The sequence below is a fragment of the Vulpes vulpes genome, chromosome 8 (genome assembly GCF_048418805.1).
Source record: "Vulpes vulpes isolate BD-2025 chromosome 8, VulVul3, whole genome shotgun sequence".
NCBI lineage: Eukaryota > Metazoa > Chordata > Mammalia > Carnivora > Canidae > Vulpes > Vulpes vulpes.
The window spans coordinates 3,800,609-3,819,691 of record NC_132787.1 but is presented as its reverse complement, the minus strand read 5'-3'; the positions used below and the strand labels follow the sequence as shown (position 1 = coordinate 3,819,691).

General features: G+C 42.5%; 2 protein-coding genes across 15 annotated transcripts in view; one reads left to right on the top strand and one right to left on the bottom strand.

Annotated features, from left to right (window-relative positions):
* The window catches only part of SLC11A2 (solute carrier family 11 member 2), a 53,991-nt gene extending 37,716 nt beyond the window's left edge, over window positions 1-16,275 (bottom strand). For 2 of the 14 annotated variants that reach the window (XR_012002865.1, XR_012002864.1), the window contains exons 1-4: window positions 14,724-14,919; window positions 3,219-3,290; window positions 1,211-1,359; window positions 524-649 (exon numbers count right to left, since the gene is read on the bottom strand). Coding sequence is in view for 11 of the 14 variants with exons in the window: in XM_072765270.1 (XP_072621371.1) it covers window positions 524-649; window positions 1,211-1,359; window positions 3,219-3,290; window positions 10,368-10,419 (399 nt within the window). In the remaining 3 variants the exon portion in view is untranslated. Of the gene's footprint in view, window positions 1-523; window positions 650-1,210; window positions 1,360-3,218; window positions 3,291-7,553; window positions 7,684-8,445; window positions 8,600-10,367; window positions 10,496-13,565; window positions 13,664-14,443; window positions 14,607-14,723; window positions 14,945-16,119 lie in introns of those variants that run through there. The other 12 variants (XR_003235194.2, XM_072765270.1, XM_072765271.1 and 9 more) reach the window with 10 other exon arrangements.
* Window positions 1-19,083, top strand: part of ATF1 (activating transcription factor 1) — a 255,115-nt gene that overhangs the window by 190,490 nt on the left and 45,542 nt on the right. The gene's annotated exons all lie outside the window — the stretch shown is intronic.

Below are 19,083 nucleotides of genomic sequence, written 5' to 3'. Positions count from 1 at the left end.
AATCAAATGACCTGAGTTCTGTATCAGGTTCTGCCCAAACCTTTCTGAGCCTTAAGTTTCTCCCATCTACGGTTGTTTCTCCTTTGTTTAAGGAAAACTATGTGGAGTGGATAAAATAGAATAAATGTTAAAGCTAACTCTGTATATAAAATAAAATTTAAAAACCACACTGGGACGCCTGGGTGGCTCAGCGGTTGAGCGTCTGCCTTTGGCTCAGAGCGTAATCCTAGGGTCCTGGGATCGAGTCCCGCATCGGGCTCCCTACATGGAGCTTGCTTCTCTCTCTCTCTCTGCCCATGTCTCTGCTTCTCTCTCTGTGTGTGTCTCTCATGAATAAATAAATAAAATCTTAAAAAAAAAATTAAAAACCACAGATTGGAAAACAGTTGTCACCTAAGTGTCACTACCAATGAAGTGTCTGCATGTAACCCCCAAGGGCTATCTAACAAGGAGGGTAGGGGGAAAGGACATGAGGGTGTACTGTGTGTGTTTAAAAGGGATAGGGGTAGGACTATATGTTCACCTTAAATCCAGCCACTGCTCCAGACTGCAAATCAGATTCAATGTTTCCTGGATCCAAGTAGGCAATGCTCATAAGAAAGCCAGGTCCCGTGAAAGCCCAGAGTTTACGAAAACTAAAACAAGAATACTGTACAAGAGAGGAAGAGATCAAACTGATTATCACATCCAAACTACTGATTTAATTTATTTGTAATTTTATCACATATAAAACAACACTATCAGCTGCACAAGAACAAAGAATTTAGGATGTCAGATACTGGGTATATCCAAGTTCAACTTCTATCTTACCCACTTATCAATAAACTAGCCACTTCTATGTCCAAATAGGAGCTCTTCCCTTCCCTGCTCTTTCCATCAATCAGCCTCTCATTCTAAAACCTGAGTAACAATATTAGTACCCTTGTGCCCAACCACTACTCAAAAGGGACAAAAGCCACTGTAAAAAAAAAAAACAACATGAAATTCGTACTTTCCAGATCAAAAAATAATCACTAGTACAATGTGGCAACTGTTTTCAAGGCCCTCCTTCTCCTAAATAGTTACTATAAACAGTTACTTTGATTACAAAAGTTGTCTTCAGAGATTGCTTGCCAAAATTAGATCTGAGGCTGCTGATCTTGAGTCCAGCAGACTTTCCACTTGCAAGTCTTCCCAAAATAGCATATTCTTCCAAGGATTTGCCACTAACCTCCTCCTCAGGAATGGCAATCTTCTCATCAAAGTAGGTGGTAAAGGGCTCCTGTGAGTGCTCAGTTGACTGGGGAAGAGATGAGTTACTGTAGGCAGGGTTGAGGGTACCAAGACTGGGAGAGTCCCCATGGTCTCCAGAAGCATCATCTAAATTAACAGATTTAAGAAGAAATAAAAATGAACAAAATACACTAACAACTTGTCCTTAGTAACTTTTACATTAAATCTTTTTAATACTTAAATGCACAAGACCAACCTGGGTCTATTCAATTTATTTCTAATATTTTATTTTCTTCTATATTTTTAATAAATTAATTCTTGGGACGCCTGGTGGATCAGTGATTGAGTGTTTGTCTGCCTTTGGCTCAGGGTGTGATACCAGAGTCCTGGGATCGAGTCCCACATCGGGCTCTCTGCATGGAGCTTGCTTCTCCCTTTGTGTCCCTGCCTCTCTCTCTCATGAATGAATAAAATCTTTAAAATTAACTAACTCTTAAATAGTCAGTATATTCACATGGATGCAAATTCAGAAAATAAAAAACTTATGGTAAAAAAACTCCCTCTCACTCCTCTTCTCTAGTCACTCTGCTCTAGATCAGTTTTAATGCTTATCTCACAATGGTTTTCCTACTTTCACATTTCTCTATTCCCAGCTGGCAATTTTTTACAATCATTTCATTTTCTTCTAAAAACACTAATGCCCAAGGCTCAAAATATAACATTCCCAGACTAGCCAGCCACACTGGTAACCTAAGATCCTAACTTCCAGAAGAAAAGAACTAGGTCTGTCTAGGGGGTTACTACCCTCCTCCCCTACCCCATCCATTACTTTGTAGGACTTAGCAAAAGAATCATTCTTGGGACGCCTGGGTGGCTCAGTGGTTGAGCATCTGCCTTTGGCTCAGGGTGTGATCCCAGGGTTCCAGGATCAAATCCTGTATCAGGCTCCCTGCAGGAAGCCTGCTTCTCTGCCTCTCTCTGTGTGTCTCTCATGAATAAAAAAAGAAAAAAATCTAAAAAAAAAAAAAAAAAAATCTTAAAAAAAATATTTGGGCATTATAACTCTGTCAGGTTTCTCAAAAAAATTTGGAAGTTGAAAAATCCTGCCACAGTTAGGCTAAAATCTGAAGCTGCAGGAAAATCACCAAACAGGAACCCTTTGCCTCCTGACTAAGCCCTGCAGTGCAGAGCTTCAGGTCATGGGGTATGGGCACCCTCGTGACAGGAGGGCTCATCTTAGACTGCTTATCAGTGTTTCCCTGAGTCCTGAACTTTACAGGTAATCTAAAATGCTGGGAAGCGGAAGGTCTGGGAGAAAAGGGCTAATCGCCAGGACACAAAGCCCAGCCTGGTAGCTATCAATGGCAATTTCAAACCACAGAGCTCTAATGTCAGGGTTTCCAAGAAATCCTTGCAACGTCCAGTTAGAAAAACAAAAGCTTTCTTTCTACAGAGAGCTGACCCACATCGTGTGAAATGGCCCTGAACTGACGGCGAAATATAAAGAAAAGGAATGAAAATTCTAAAGGGGAAATTTAGAATTAGGAAGGATTAGTGAGAAATTCAAGAAGCTCTAATGGAATATACAGTTTAATGTGCTTGCTTGATATTTTCCTGCTCCTTTTGTAAGTATCCGCAGTGCTGTGAAGAGTCAAAGCCTTCTCAAGGTTTTTATGCCAGGCCTGTGATTAAGACTTGCCCTTACAAGCATTACTGCAACAAACCAAACTTGCAGCTAATCTTGGCTCATCTCAGAACTGGAAATAAGATATGAGACAGATCTCCATGGTTATAAAGTCATTTTCATTTCAGCCTAAGCGACTAGACGGTGACTGGACTGGACCTGATTGGAGCGGGTCTCTATGATGATACTATTAGCGAGGAAGAGGAGTTAAGGACAATTTTTGTTGCATAGAAGACAAGAAGGAAAATATGGTCAATTTCTATTATTGATTTAAAACTAATTCCAAGTAAAAATCAAACAATAACACAAAGCCGTAAATTACCATCTGCCATCTTCTGCTCAGGACCCAACACCATGGTGGACGCCTGAGTGTCTGTTTTCTTAGAATAGGTTTCTGGAAAGGAGAAAGGAGACAGGAATCAGCAAGAACAGACTAACAAGTTCAGTATCAGCATTCTGTTACTCTGTACAACTGACCGATACTAGATTAAAAGAGTAATTCTTCTATTAATAATTAGTTTTCAGAGTACGATTAAGAGATATTTAATAAAGGGACACCAGGGTGGCTCAGTGGTTGAGTGTCTGCCTTTGGCTCAGGTTGCGATCCCAGGCTCCTGGGATCAAGTCCCACTTCAGACTCCCTCCAGGGAGCCTGCTTCTCCCCCTGCCTGTGTGTCTGCCTCTCTCTGTTTCTCATGAATAAATTTTTTTTAAAGAGAGATTTAATAAAAATGAAAAAGTCTTAATCACCTTTTTGCTAGCAAGACTTCAAACCAAACTGAAACAAAAGGTACTTCAGGGAAGTAGGCAAATACTTTTTAATAAGCATTCAGAGAGAAAAGCTGCTAGGCAAACCCCAGTCCCTGCCTTTGTTTCCAGATTAACTCAAATATTTATTTAAAACTAGATTGATTTCCCCCAACTTGTACAAGTTTTTAAGGACAAAGATCTAGGACTCTTTTTGATCTAAGAAACAATTTGAGCTCATGATTGAATTTTCTGGGAAGGGGAGAAAAGCAGCTCACCACTGTACTACTCATGGAGGGCCATTATTTCCCAGCCTCCTATTTCCCTGAGGAGAGACTTCTCCTATAAAGTTTCTCATTCCCCAACCCTTCAACAATCAGGAGAAGAAACTAATCACTATGACCCTCCCTTCCTGGGCTCTCAGGGAGAGATGAGGCACCAGGAGGCCTAGGCATAGTCAGCAGGATGCCAGTACTTCTCTCTATCCTTCAAGGGGTTTGGGGACGAGGGGTTGTCCCAGAGGTCTAGCAACCAGTTGGGTTAAGTTTAACTGGGGGGAGAGGAGGATGGGAGTAAGCCCATTTGGCCACAGATCTATGGAGTATTCTCCAGTCAACCTTGCCAATAAAACTTTTAGTTGAGGTGCCTGGATGGCTCAGTCTCTTTTGCCTTTGCCTCAGGTCATGATCCCAGAACCCCGCGATCTGCTCAGCTGGAAGCCTGCTTCTCCCTCTCCCTGCCACCGCCCCCCCAGCTTGTGTTCGTTTTCTGTCAAATAATAAAATCTTAAAAAACAAAAAACAAAACCCAAAACACCTAGTCAACAAACTAGAAGCTCTACTGTTTCCACTGTCTACAGAACATAATTAGAGCAGGAAACAGAGTGAGTCAGTTATGCTTGGTGAGCTGCACAGTATTTAATCTCCATGAAAATGTAAGATCCATACAGAAGCAGTTGGTATTAAACAGTTTTGCTCTCTAGGACCATACCACAAGATTGTTTCAGTCACATTTAACTATATTAATGAAAAGATCAAGTTGAAATACAAGCAACCAGAATCAATCCAGCAATACTTTGATAATTATGATTAATATAGCTTTGATATTCTAGCTCACCCTCAGCCTCAACCCTTCTTCCGAATCCAGCAATCAACAGAAAATATAGTGCTCTTGATTAAATGTACTATAACTGTTTTATCTCTTTCCCTTATTAAAAGCTGTAAGAGGGGATCCCTGGGTGGTGCAGCGGTTTAGCGCCTGCCTTTGGCCCAGGGCGTGATCCTGGAGACCCGGGATCGAATCCCACGTCGGGCTTCCGGTGCATGGAGCCTGCTTCTCCCTCTACCTGTGTCTCTGCCTCTCTCTCTCTCTCTGTGACTATCATAAATAAATAAAAAATAAAAATAAAAATAAATAAATAAATAAATAAATAAAAGCTGTAAGAACGAGCATGCTTGGGTGGCTCAGTTAGTTAAGCAGACGACTTGACTTTGGCTCAGATCATATCTCAGGGTTGTAAGATCAAGCCCCACATCAGGCTCCATGCTGAGAGAGGAGCCTACTTAAGATTCTTTCTCTATTTCCCCCCACCCCCAAAGGTTGGAAGAACGTTTTGTAAGTGGGGTACTTGGCTGGCTCCATCAGTAGAGCATGTTGACTCTTGATCTCAGGGTCATGAGTTCAAGCCCCACACTGGGTGTAGAGACTACTTAAAAAAAAAAAAAGTTTTACAAGATAAGAGGGCTAATAAAAGTATATTTTCTGTCTAAAATGCCAAAAGTACACATACCCTTTGATCCAGCAATTCTAAGAATGGATCCTAAAGAAACACTCACACAAGGAAGTATATACAAGGAAACTTCCTGTAACATTGTTTGAAATATCAAAAGACTAAAAACAACTTATATATTAGTCTAGGACTGGTTAAATAAACTATGTACATTACAGGATGGAATGCCATGCAACTATTATGATAAAGCAAATCTAAATGTACTGATAGGAAACAATCTCCAAGACATGTTTTCAAGTAAAAAACCCAATGTATCAAATGGTATGTAATCACTTACACGTCAAAAAGAAAAAAAAGTGATAATACACATGTACATGTATGGACTATTTCCCAGGGACACGTCCAAAACTGGTACGGCTGTCCCCAAGATGAAGGAATAGTGGAGCACAAATGAGGTCAGGAAGACTTCTCATCGAATATACACTGTATGCCATTTTGCACTTAGAAATATTTTATTTTATTTATTTATTTTTTACTTAGAAAAATTTTACTGTGTACTTGCTTTTTTTTTTTTTTAATGTAAAGGTCATACAGATTCACTCGGATTCTGAACACACACTTTCTGAATGTGTAGTTGAATTTGACAAAACTTTCGTAGTGGATAATCACAGATCTACAGCTATCCAGCTGGCAGGAATATACTGTCTTAAGGTTAATTTACTACTACTTTGTCTTAGTGCCCAAATAGTCATGCTCTGAAATTATGAATTGGGAGTTTCACTTGAATGCCACCTTGTCAAGAAACACTTTCCTGACTCCTTAATTTGGGTATACCCCAAACGCATACTAGCTATAATCAATTCTGAACATTAACATTAATTCATGTGTTCTCTTAGTATTCATAAGAACTCTGGAAGAACAATTTTTTTTTTTTTAAAGAACAATTTAGATAGCCCAAATCTGTCTTAAAAATTGCCCCAAGAGGGATCCCTGGGTGGCGCAGCGGTTTGGCGCCTGCCTTTGGCCCAGGGCGCGATCCTGGAGACCCGGGATCGGATCCCACATGAGGCTCCCGGTGCATGGAGCCTGCTTCTCCCTCCGCCTGTGTCTCTGCCTCTCTCTCTCTCTCTGTGACTATCATAAATAAATAAAAAATTAAAAAAAAATTGCCCCAAGAAAGTTTGAAATACTGAATATTAAAAAACATGTAACTTAAATGTTTTCCCCCATGGTCAAAAGAAGTTTGATTTCAAATATTTCTTTCTTATAAAATTCCCTCATAGAGAACAAAGGTCTTCAAAACGATTTCACTGATTTCAGAGCTGCGTTCAACATTGCAAAGGTCTTCCTAAAATTAATTATAAGGTTTAAAGATGAATGTTTTTGCATAGTCCTCTAATTCACCCTCCCTTTTTATCTCCCCTTCCCTATATAAATAAAATCAAAGACAGCATTATAGTAGGAAAAGAATTCTCAATAGAGTGAACCAGAAATGTTTGCATGGAAGCAACTGATTAAATAAATGTGAACAGGAATGTTTAAAGTTGACTGGCTGGCAAAATTCACAGCAAAGTAGTCAGGAATTGTTCTTGTGAAGCACGGAAGGACCAAACACCCCTACCCTCTTTTAGACCCATGGCTGCTGCCCCAAACCTCCACCAAAGAGCAAATAAGGAGCTAAGTCCTTAAACACTGAACAAAAACTGTTTTCTGGGGAAAAAATAAAATAGAGATTATAATAAAGTTGATTGGCAAAGCCATCTCTTCTCCCTCTTGATGCTTCTCTCAGACAATTTTTCAGTGCTGGCAACATACTAATGCATGCAAAACTGCCAGATGCAGAAATCAAGGCTGTAGAAAGTGATACTCAAGTTGTTTATTTGAGAACAAGGAGTTGTGATAAAAAGAAAAATTCCACTTGTCCTGAAGAAAATGTAAAAATTCCAGATCCTTCTAAAATCCTTTTCCCTAAAAGCCTCCTTTATGGCTAGAGTACTTGATATATCTATTAAACCATTATTATTAATCTTACCCCTGTGTTGTTTAAGATGTTCTTCATAAAGGTAAGCTCCTGTCCTGGATGATTCAGAGTCCACAAAACTCTGAAATATTCAAGTGGTTTGAACAGATCTAATTGTTTTCTGAACCGTAAGTATTTTAATAAGGAAGATTACTAGTTACCTTTTTTTTCTTTAAAGATAGATTACTGCCTTCTCGGTTTTTCATTCCAAGTCAACAAAAAAGTATTATTTTCCGAGTCATTCCACTGAGGATGTCCATCTCATTAGTTCCAAAACTCATTTTGCCCCCACTGGGAATGAGGGGGGAAGAAACAGTTTAGAAAAGTCATGTGAACCAATTACTAGTAATGGAATTGAAATGGTAATCAAAACTCCCAACAAACAAAAGCCCGGGACCAGATGGCTTCACAGGTGTATTCTACCAAATATTTAAAGAACAATTAATACCTGTTCTTCTCAAACTATTCCAAAAAAAACAGAAGAGAAAGGAAAACCCAATTTCATTCTACAAGGTCAGCATAACCTTATGATACCAAAACCAAAGACACTAGAAAACAAACACTTCAGGGCACCTGGGTAGCTCAGCTGGTTAAGCGTCCAACTCTTGATTTCAGTTCAGGTCAAGATCTCAGGGTCCTGGGATCAAGCCCCACGTTAGGCTCTTCACTCAGTAGGGAGTCAGCTTGAGATTCTCATTCTCTCCCCTTCACCTGCCCCTACACCGACCCACGCTCTTTCTCTCTCAAGTAAATAAATCTTTAAAAGAAAAAAAACCCAAACACACTACAGGCCAACATCCCTGATGAATACAGATGCAAAAGGCCTCAACAAAATATCAGTAAACCAAATTCAACAATACATTAATAGGATCATTCATCATGATCAAGTGGGATTTGTTTCATTTGATATATGCAAATCAATGTGCTATTATCATATTAACAAGAAAGATAAAACTATAACAATCATCTCAACAGATTGAGAAAAAGCATTTGACAAAATATGACATCTGTTCATCATAAAAATTCAACAAAGTGGGTATAGAGGGAACATACCTCAACATAATAAAGATCACATATGACAAATCCACAGCTAACACCATAATATTGAAAAGCTGAAAGCCTTTCCTCTAAGATCAGGCACAGTACAAGGATGTCCACTCTCACCACTTTTATTCAACATAGTACTGGAAGTCCTAGCTGCAACAATCTGACAAGAAATAAAAGCATTCAAATTGGTAAAGAAGTAAAACTGGCACTAATTGCAGATGACATATACAGAAAATGCTACAGACTCCAGCAAAAAACTGTTAAAACTAAGAAATGAATTCAGTAAAGTTGCAGGATACAAAATTAATACACAGAAATCTGTTATGTTTCTACATACTAATAATGAAGTAGCAGAAAGGGAAATTAAAACAATCCCACTGGGACGCCTGGGTGGTTCAGCAGGTGAGCATTTGCCTTTGGCTCAGGGCCTGATCCAGGGTCTGGGGATCGAGGCCCACATTGGGGTCCCTGCAAGGAGCCTGCTTCTCCCTCTGCCTGTTTCTGCCTCTCTCTGTGTCTCTCATGAATAAATAAATAATAAAATCTTTAAAACAAAACATGGATGCCTGGGTGGCTCAGCGGTTGGGCGTCTGCCTTCCAGCTCAGGGCATGATCCTGGAATCCTGGGGATCGAGTCCCACATTGGGCTCCCTGCATGGAGCCTGCTTCTCCCTCTGCCTGTGTCTCTGCCTCTCTCTGTGTGTGTCTCTCATGAATAAATAAATAAAATCTTTAAAAAATAAAAATAAAATTTAAACAAACAAACAAAACGTCCCACTTAAAACTGCACCAAAAAGAATAAAATGCCTAGGAATAAATTTAAGCAACGAGGTGAAAAGACCTGTACCCTGAAAACTATAAGATATTGATAAAACAAATTAAAGATGACATAAACAAATGGAAAAGTTCACCAATGCTCATGGATTGGAAGAATTCATATTGTTAAAATGTCCATACCACCCAATCTACAGATTCAATGAAATCCCTAACTTAACCCTTTAAATCAGCATTTTTGTAACCTTTGGGTAAATACCTAGTAGTGCAATTGCTAGGTCATAAGGTCTTTCTCTCTCTTTTTTTTTTTTTTTTTAAGATTTTATTTATTTATTCATGAGACACAGGCAGAGGGAGAAGTAGGCTCCATGCAGCAAGCCCGACGTGGGACTCGATCCTGGGACTCCAGGATTACGCCTTGGGCCAAAGGCAGGCACTAAACCACTGAGCCTCCCAGGGATCCCAGGTATTTTTATTTTTAACTTTTTGAGGAACCCCCCCAAACTGTTTTTACAGAGTGGCTACACTTGAATTTGCATTCCTACCAACACTGCAAGAGGGTTTCCCTTTCTCCATACCCTCACCAATACCTATTGTTTCCTATGTTAATTTTAGCCATCTTAGCCATTTAGAAGTTTAGAACTTTTAAAATTTAGGTGTAAGTGTATCTTATTTTTCTCTTGTAAAAATGAATTTGTATAAAATGATAAAATGAAGACAAGTCAGGTTGAGGACTGATTATAAGTACTTCTGTGAAGGAACAAAGTGAAATGTCCCTGTCGTGTTAGTTTAAGGAAAAGGTCTCAAAATTCTAATCCTCACTACCTAAGTAGAAAAATGTTGTCATTTTAGAATGTCTTGAGCCAAAAACCACACATACACACCCAATTCATAAAGTACAAGCAGTACTCCTATTAAATAAATAATGTGCTTTTAATATGCCTCAGGGCTTCTGTGTGTGTGTGTGTGTGTGTGTGTGTTTGTGTGTCTCTTTCTCACCTGGGCACAGGGCCAATTAAGATACCAGCTTAGGCTGTTCTTGGTTTTACTGACTTTGTATACCATAGTAATAATCCCAATCAAAACTGGGAGAATCTTGCTTAGTCTACCAGAGACCACAATTTCAACTCAACATCAAGTCTGTGGTTTCTTACCTGAGCTGGACTTCTGAGAATCTGTTTTATAGTTGAGAGAAAAACCTGACATTGAGAATATCTAATGATAAAAAAAAGAAGAAAAAGAGAAAATGTTAAGCAGCAAGGACAGAGGGAGGAAGATACAGGGAGAAAGAGGACAGCTGATAATGAAACTGGCTGCCAGAGTGTCAAAGATGATAACGGCTGGGAGAAACGTGGCCAGGCTGTCAAGTACTGATCTCTCAGACAAAAATATCACTCAACAACCAGACTTCAGAATTAGAAGGGCTTGATATCTACTAAACAGGACATTTTCTTTGCCCATTGCTGAGGCCTAACCAGCTTTCACATGTCTTTGCTCACATGCCAGGGTCACTGGAGTCTTAACTTTCGTATATAACTTGGTCTTTGTTCTGCACAGTTCTCATACAGAGAGCTTCCTCCAATTTCCTCCTAACCAGAAGTATAGAGAAGTGTGGTTCCCTTTGGAGGAACCAACCTGGCCTCCCCGCCTGAAACACTGATCCTGGAATCCAATTCTAAGCTCCTGAACAATTTCAAAGATCCCTTTATATTGAAATAAGACAGTCTGTTAAACCAATCTATACCTATTCATGCCTCAGGAAAAACGTTTTGCCCTCATACTTGCTTAATTTTTCTCTAGCAAATGGGCAAAATGACTATTATTGGACTACATTCAACTCATTTATTCCAATGACACATGTTGTTGGCCTCTTGGATATAGCCTGGCCTTAACAATTTGATACATATTTTCGACATGTCTTTCCTTAAAGCAAAGAAAGATTATATGTACAGACAGACAACACTTAATATAAGAATCTCTGACTGTACATATGCCCTTTTCTGTTCTTTGGAACCTGTTAAAATTTTAATAATTAACTTATAGCCTTTTCCTTTCATTACCTAGGCATTTTAACAGACACTTGATCATCCGTGATAGATGAAACCAAAACAAAAATAACCCATAAAAGATGACCTACTAGGGATCCCTGGGAGGCTCAGTGGCTGAGCTCTGCCTTTGGCTCCAGGCCTGACCCTGGGGGTCCCAGGATGGAGTCCCACATCCGGCTCCCTGCAGGGAGCCTGCTTCTCCTTTCTCTGTGTCTCTGCCTCTGTGTCTCTCATGAATAAATAAATCTTTATTTAAAAAAAAAAAAAAAGATGACCTACTAGCAATAAGCACAAAGAAAAGACTGAGAACCCCTAACTTCCCAATTTAAGTTTTTACTGGAAACTTTGGTCCTCACATTAAAAACGTAAGTTATCTCAGCCTTAAATTAAAAGTGGAAGAGGAATTAGACAATAAATGTATTTTTATCATTCCCGGTCAAATGTTTTATAATCCATTGTGGATTATTATACCTTATAATATAAATAATGTTGCATTTTATCCATAATATTCTTGATGATACCTGACAGGGTCTTCTCTGTGTCTCCATTAAAAGTGTTAATTGCTCAATATACATTTGTTAAATTATCAAAAGAATAAATGGCATCTGATGAGCGAGACGACAAGGGTCGAGGTCTCCCAAATCCTTATATTCTACATTCAAATGCTCCTGGCCTTCTTTTCCAAAATATTTTATTCAAACCACAGAGACTCAGATGATAAAGATGACAACAATACTAGGGCAAAATGCTTCCCTTTCTGCCTCAAATACTCAGCTCTTTGATGATATCACTCCCTTTCCTCCTTATTCAGGCACAAGAGGTTTCAGGAAGACCCTGTCCTCTCCTCTCAACAAACCGACTTGCAACTTTCAAACCTACAGAAGTACTGAACTGCCTTGTTCCAGAGCTAACGAACTGACCTCACAGCATCTGTACTTCACCCAAATCAGGCCAGCATAACTGCTGCAGTACACAATGCTCTTTTTCATAAACTCAGAGTTTCTCATTTTGTGATTATGCTATGTGTATAAGTAGCAGCTTTCAGCGAAGGGAGGAATCAAAAAGACGAAACCGTCTTCCAGTAGCACCTTCCAGATAACACTAAGAGAAACTTGAGACTTTTAAGCTCATAGAAAGGGTATAAATCTGTCAGCAGACATTTGTATTTGTGTACACGGAGAGGAGGCAAGGGATAAAGAGGACTCTGACTCCACAGCACCCACCCAAAAGATGCTACTTTATGGAGAACATTCTCTAACCTTCACCTCCCCGAGGCAAAACGGAGGTAAAAGAGCTTCCTAGTTGCTCTATCCCAGGAATTCCAAGGAACCACTGCTGATATTCTAACTGTAAAGTAAAATTAGATTCACTCCAAGCTTCCGCATTCATTAAGAAGGGCTGCCAGGCAGTCCAGAAATTCCCCTCCGGAGTCCCTTCGGCACCCCCCCCGCCCCCCCGCAGTCATCCCGGAAACGTGAGAAACCAAGTATGCTGCAATCATGGCCTTTTTGGCATTGGATCCAGAATCAACTGTGCCTCGCTTAAGACTTTATTTAAAAAAAAAAAAAAAAAAAAGACGACCTACTAGCAATAAGCACAAAGAAAAGACTGAGAACCCCTAATTTCCCAATTTAAGTTTTTACTGGAAACTTTGGTCCTCACATTAAAAACATGCTATCTCAGCCTTAAATTAAAAGTGGAGGAGGAATTAGACAATAAATAAATAAATAGTTTTTCCAGTGAAAAACTAAACAGCCAAAGAAGTTCTCAGGTTTCATTTATCCAACACAGCTATCACAGACATACCAGGTAGAGTGATCGTTTCCAACCTTATTTAATGATAAAATACACACCCAACAGAAAACCTCTAATCATACATAATTATAACCATACCTTCAGGTCAGCATTAATGCCATGGATGGAAAACAAGGGCCTAAGGGTTTTTTCACAATAGGCTCGGGATTCTGAGCAAAGATTAAGTAGGTAGTAAAGTCAGAATTCTTTAAGGGAAAGAAGGCACAGGTACATAGTAAAAACTCCTACATACCCAAAACTGTTCTAAGCACTTTACGTGTATTAAGTTACTTTAAAAAATAATAAGGGCAGGGGATCCCTGGGTTGCTCAGTGGTTTGGCGCCTGTCTTTGGCCCAGGGCGTGATCTTGGAGTCCCGGGATCGAGTCCTGTGTTGGGCTCCCGGCATGAAGCCTGCTTCTCCCTCTACCGGGTGTCTCTGCCCCTCCCCCATGTCTATCATGAATAAATAAATAAATCTTTAAAAAAAAATAATAATAATAAGTGCCACCTTTCAGCCTGGGGTGTGATCCTGGAGACCCAGGATCAAGTCCGCGTGGGGTCCCTGCATGGAGCCTGCTTCTCCCTCTTCCTGTGTCTCTCTGCCTGTCTGTCTGTCATGAATAAATAAATAAAATCTTAAAAATAATAATAATAAATAAAAATTAGGGCAGCCCGGGTGGCTCAGCGGTTTAGCCCCATGCTCCCTGCATGGAGCCTGCTTCTCCCTCTGCCTGTGTCTCTCATGAACAAATAAAATCTTAAAATAAATAAGTAAAAGAAAATTAAAAAGCTACTTTATACTCATCAACAACCCTGTAAGATTGATACTATCAATCCCCATTCTAGGGAACTGGAAACAAAAGAACCAAGAGGCTAAGCAACTTGCTGAAAGGTTTACACATGGGGGGGGGGGGGGGTGTCTACACCGCCTCCCGATTTCACAGGCGTCCGGGTCGACGGTGTCCCCGGTTTCACCAACATTCACTACAATCACAATCACGCCCAGCAAAAATTTCTGGAAGCCCCTGTGCCCCTGCCTCTCCTTCCCCACACGATCTTCCCTTTTGTTTTCCGCTTGGGAGCTACGCCACGTTCCTTTAACCTCCTCGGAAGGCCGCAGTCAATTATGAAAAATCGCGTTCGTTCGACGCACAAACTCGAGCCCAGGTTCCTCAACTTCTCCCCTGATGATGCTCTTTGAAATCGTGTGATGCAGGAGGTGGGGGGCCGGGCCGGGCCGGCGGCGGCGGGGTGGGGGTGGGGGGTGTTGCCCCGAGGGGAAAGGAACGCAGAGAACATCCCCGCGCGAGCGACAGCTTTAAGAGGAGGGATGCGGGAGAGCTCGGAGCCGGGAGCATCGCGCCGCAATGCCCCCTACAGAAGCACCTGGAGCGCGGAGGGCGCTCGGCGGCCTCCCGGGGAGGGACCTCGCCCCGCGGCCGCCGCCCCCGGGTCACGGCTTCCGGCGCGGCGGCAGGTCCAGCCGCGGGTCGGGCCATTTCTCGCAGGCCGCGGCGGGCGCCCCACCACCTCCGGCGTCCGCTTCCCGGCCCCCGTCCTCCGTCCGTCCGGCCGGGCCCCGCGCCTCAGGCCCCGCCGGCCCGCGCCCGCCCGGGGACAGCTGCGCGGCCGCCTGACCCCTGACCTCGCCCGCCCGTCGCCTTACCGGCTCCGCAGCCACCTGACGAGGTGCCCCCGCGCTGGCAGCTCCATATCCCGGGGGCCACGCCAGGCCGCCAGCCCCCTGCGCGCCCCGTGATTGGCCGACAGGGCCGCACTCGCACGTCCCTATTGGCTGGATCCCTCGCATTCCCGTAGCTGCGGGCACGCGTGGCCGGCCGACGGTGTCCCCAGGCCCCGCCCACCCCGAGGCCTCGCTGGAGGCGGGGCCGTGATGGGGGCGTGGCCACATTGGGGGCGGAGCCATGCTGGGGGCGTGGCCACACTGGGGGCGGGGCCACGGGGCCTGGGCTGCTGCTGCAGCCCGCCGAGCCCTTGCTTTCGCGCATCCAGCTGTCGGAGCGCGGATTCGGATTCGGATTCGGAAGCTCCCACCTCGCGGGCTGTCCCGGGACAGAGAAATTTCCTACGTTGTCAGCGTTCTGCCTCACTTTACGTACTGGCAGTCGAGCCTCTTGTGTCCGTAGACACTGCTCTGCGAGGGTCAGCTCCGCTCTAGAGAGTTTAGCCAACCTGGCAGGACCATCTCCTTTCGTCCCCGGAGCCACACGTAGTTACCTGCTGCCTCATCAAAAGCCACTTACGTTGGACCCGCCAGACATCAGCTGGCGCAGCCAGTTCCACCGCATTGGAGGCCCTACCCGCATCCTACCAGTCCGTCTCGCTTCTTGCCCGCAGGCTTGATCTCTAACTACCTAAAAGCAGTCCCACTCCAGCCCCAGCCTCAACCTCAAGCCTCAGCCTTGTCCCAGAGATAATGGCCAGACTAGCAGTGCTTTAGAGGGAAGAAAAAAGGACAAGCCACCCTAATTTTCTACAATGTCCATTAGAGCATCCGGACACATTCTTAGACACGCCCCTGCACCTTACGTTAAAGATAACCAAGCTTATTTAACCAAATTGGAGGCCCAGAGAGGAAAAGCATAAACCCCTCCAACTTCTTTCTTCATGTAAAAGCTGCTAGGAGAAAATCTTATTAGATAGTGAAAACAGCCCAAGCGAGGGTGATAGGAAAGTGAACTTCAAAAAGGAAAATCCAAATCAAGTACAAAGTAAAAACAACAACAACAACAACAACAAAAAACCTCAGGGATCGAAAAATTGAGCAGAGCATCATCAGTTATCTGATACAGGCTGGTTTCCATACAGAATTTCTCCTGGAGAGAAAAAGAAAATGTACAAATTAGTTCTGAGAATCTCTCAACAAAACATCTGGGCAGTTTCAGAAAGGCCTAATGAAGTCCATCCAGACCAGAACCCTTCCTTTTGGGAACCTCTGCTGCAATTAGAAAGTAAAATGACTGCAGCCATTCTTGTCACCCTACCAGGTCCGCTCAGCTGAGCAACCTTCTTGGGCTTTTGCCTAGTTGCTGGCTACTTACTGAGCTCACAGTGTGGAGCTTCGTCCTTCTTAGGTTGCTTCTTCATTATGCGGAGTGGATTTGACTTTTCTCGGTGTCAGCTCCTGCCTCTATATATGCAGACAAGTGCGCCTCCCTTGGTTAGATAAGGGCACTCGGGCTGCCCTGGACAACACCACAAAGGTAGAGACAAAGCAGGGAATTTCAAGAAGCAAGCCACACCCCTCAAAGCCTGATCAGATTTCATCTTTGACCTGCCATGAAAAGGGGAGCATCATATATCGGCCACTCCTGGATATTAATGAACAATTAATTGAGTTCGAAAACTTTTATTCTAAGATTTCATCTTTGATCCATTTGCCAGGAGCTAGAGGCCAACCTGTGAGTGCCAGGGGATGAAAGGGGTGGAGTAAAAGGAATTGCGTTCCTTCAGGACGTCACTCCCCTTACCGTGAAGCTCGTTGGGGCACTTACACCAGGCCAGCCTGTGTGCAAGGACTCTGCTCCCCTAAGGTGTAGGCTGAAACCAATTAACCCCAAGCCCAACAGTCTACTAGTATTTTCCATAGGTACGTGCAGCATTGATGCAATTACGAGGAATCTCAGAGTGTGAGTAAAAATACTGCCTGGTCTATTCTTTGGGATCTGAGGGACCTGCTGGCATCAGCCTGGTCAATCAGTAATCCACAGGCTGACCATAAAGCCATGCAAACCCAGGACTGAGGTGCCTGCAGGAAAAGAAAAAGAAGAAGGGAAAAAAAAAAAGAAAGAAAGAAAAAGAAACCCTTAGACTGTAGAAAAACAAATCCAGAGCAAGTCCAGAATTTCTCAATCTGGGAGGAAGGGAACTGAAAGAATGAGGAAATAATGCCTTTGGCAAATAATTTAGTAGGCCAGCTGGAGGCACAGGTAGAAAGGAGACGGGAGGGGGAAGTGAGGAGAATAAAGTGGGATACTGGGAGGAAGAAGTTGCTGCCTTCAAAGGTTTTCTGATAGTCTTAAAGAAAATCTGCCTAGGGGTGCCTGGGTGGCTCAGTTGGTTAAGTGTCTTTTTTTTTAGGTCATGATTTTAGGGTTCTGGGCTGGAGCCCCAGGTCCAGCTCTCCACTCAACAGGAAGTCTGCTTCTTCTTCTCCCTCTGTTCTTTCTCACACTCTCATAAATAAATAAATAAATAAATAAATAAATAAATAAATAAATAAATAAAATTTTTATTTATTTATTTTTTTTAAAAGACTTTATTTATTTATGAGAGACACACACAGAGAGAAAGAGAGACAGAGACACAGGCAGAGGGAGAAGCAGGCTCCATGCAGGGAGTCTGACTTGGGACTTGATCCCGAGACTCCAGGATCATGCCCTGGGCCGAAGGCAAGTGCTAAACCAGGAATACCCAAATATTTATTTTTTAAATTTATTTATTTTATTTTTTAGATTTTATTTATTTATTCATGACAGACACACACACAGAGAGAGAGAGAGCGAGAGAGAGAGAGAGAGGCAGAGACACAGGCAGAGGGAGAAGCAGGCTCCATGCAGGGAGCCCAACGTGGAACTCAATCCCGGTCTCCAGGATCACACCCCAGGCTGAAGGCGGTGCTAAACCGGTGGGCCACCAGGGCTGCCCAAATCTTTTTCTTTTTTTTAATTAATTAATTTATTTATGATAGTCACACAGAGAGAGAGAGAGAGAGAGAGAGGCAGAGACACAGGCAGAGGGAGAAGCAGGCTCCATGCACCGGGAGCCCGATGTGGGATTCGATCCCGGGTCTCTAGGATCGCGCCCCGGGCCAAAGGCAGGCGCCAAACCGCTGTGTCACCCAAGGATCCCGGGCTGCCCAAATCTTTAAATAAAAAAGAGAAAATCTGCTTAATACCATAAAGGCATATGCAAATAAGTATGCTAGAAAGAAATATCTTAGACTGGAAAAGAAAGAAAAGAGTAATAGATTAGTCAAAGTAGGCTTCCAGCAAGTGGCTCTGCTTCCTACTGAGAATAGCCACATGGTTAGTTTCTAGAAGGATCTCTGGATCTCTTGCCCTCAACCCAGATGAAGATCTCTTTGCTCCAGGATCCACAAACACTACAAGTCATATCATTACCACTTGAACTCTCCTTGTCCTTGTTCTACCTCAGACAGGATTCCTAAGGCAAAACTGCCTTCAAAGGGGGTTGGGCACCAATTTGTCCTCCTTCACAGGAAAATGGAAGTACATATGAAATCATCCACCGAATAAAATGTTGGAGGAAAAGCCCTATCTTAGTTTAGGGATTCCAAAAAATAGGAATGGATTTTCCAACAAAAACTCTACCAAAGCTCCTGTTTCCTTTACTTAGCAATTTCTCCCAACATATACACTCCACTCCTGTCTTCCAGGTCCGCAATTCTTACTGACAACATTGATTAAATTCTTGTTATGTATCTGTATCAAACATCATACTTAACAAACATGAATTATCCTCACAATAGATTTGTGAGGCAGGAACTATTTTTTGCAATGTAAGAGCCTAAGTCTTAGGGAGGTTTCTTTCTTGCCTAAGCGCACACAGCTAGTTAGTGGGAGAGCCAGGCTTTTTTTTTTTTTTTTTTGAGAGCCAGGCTTTGAACATAAATCTGTTCTTCAAGAACCAGCACTTGACTACCATACTATACGGCCTCTATTGTGTACACCTGAAACAATTCTCATTCATTCTAATCTAGCTTGACAACAATCTTCTGTAAAATCCTATCATAAATTCCCTGAACATTACCACATTAACCAACTCATTTCTGTATCCACGTTAGTATGTATTTGCGTCATGTGTGCCCTTCATTGAAATAGTAGACTCTAAAAAAAAAAAAAAAGAAAGAAAAGAAATAGAAGACTCTTCCTTCCATGCTTACCTTCTACTCACTCTCCAAGTATTCTTTTTCATTCTCTTGTTTTCCCTGAGACAGCTGCCTGGAATTAATTCCTCCCAGCCTTCCCCTTCCTTACCTGGTA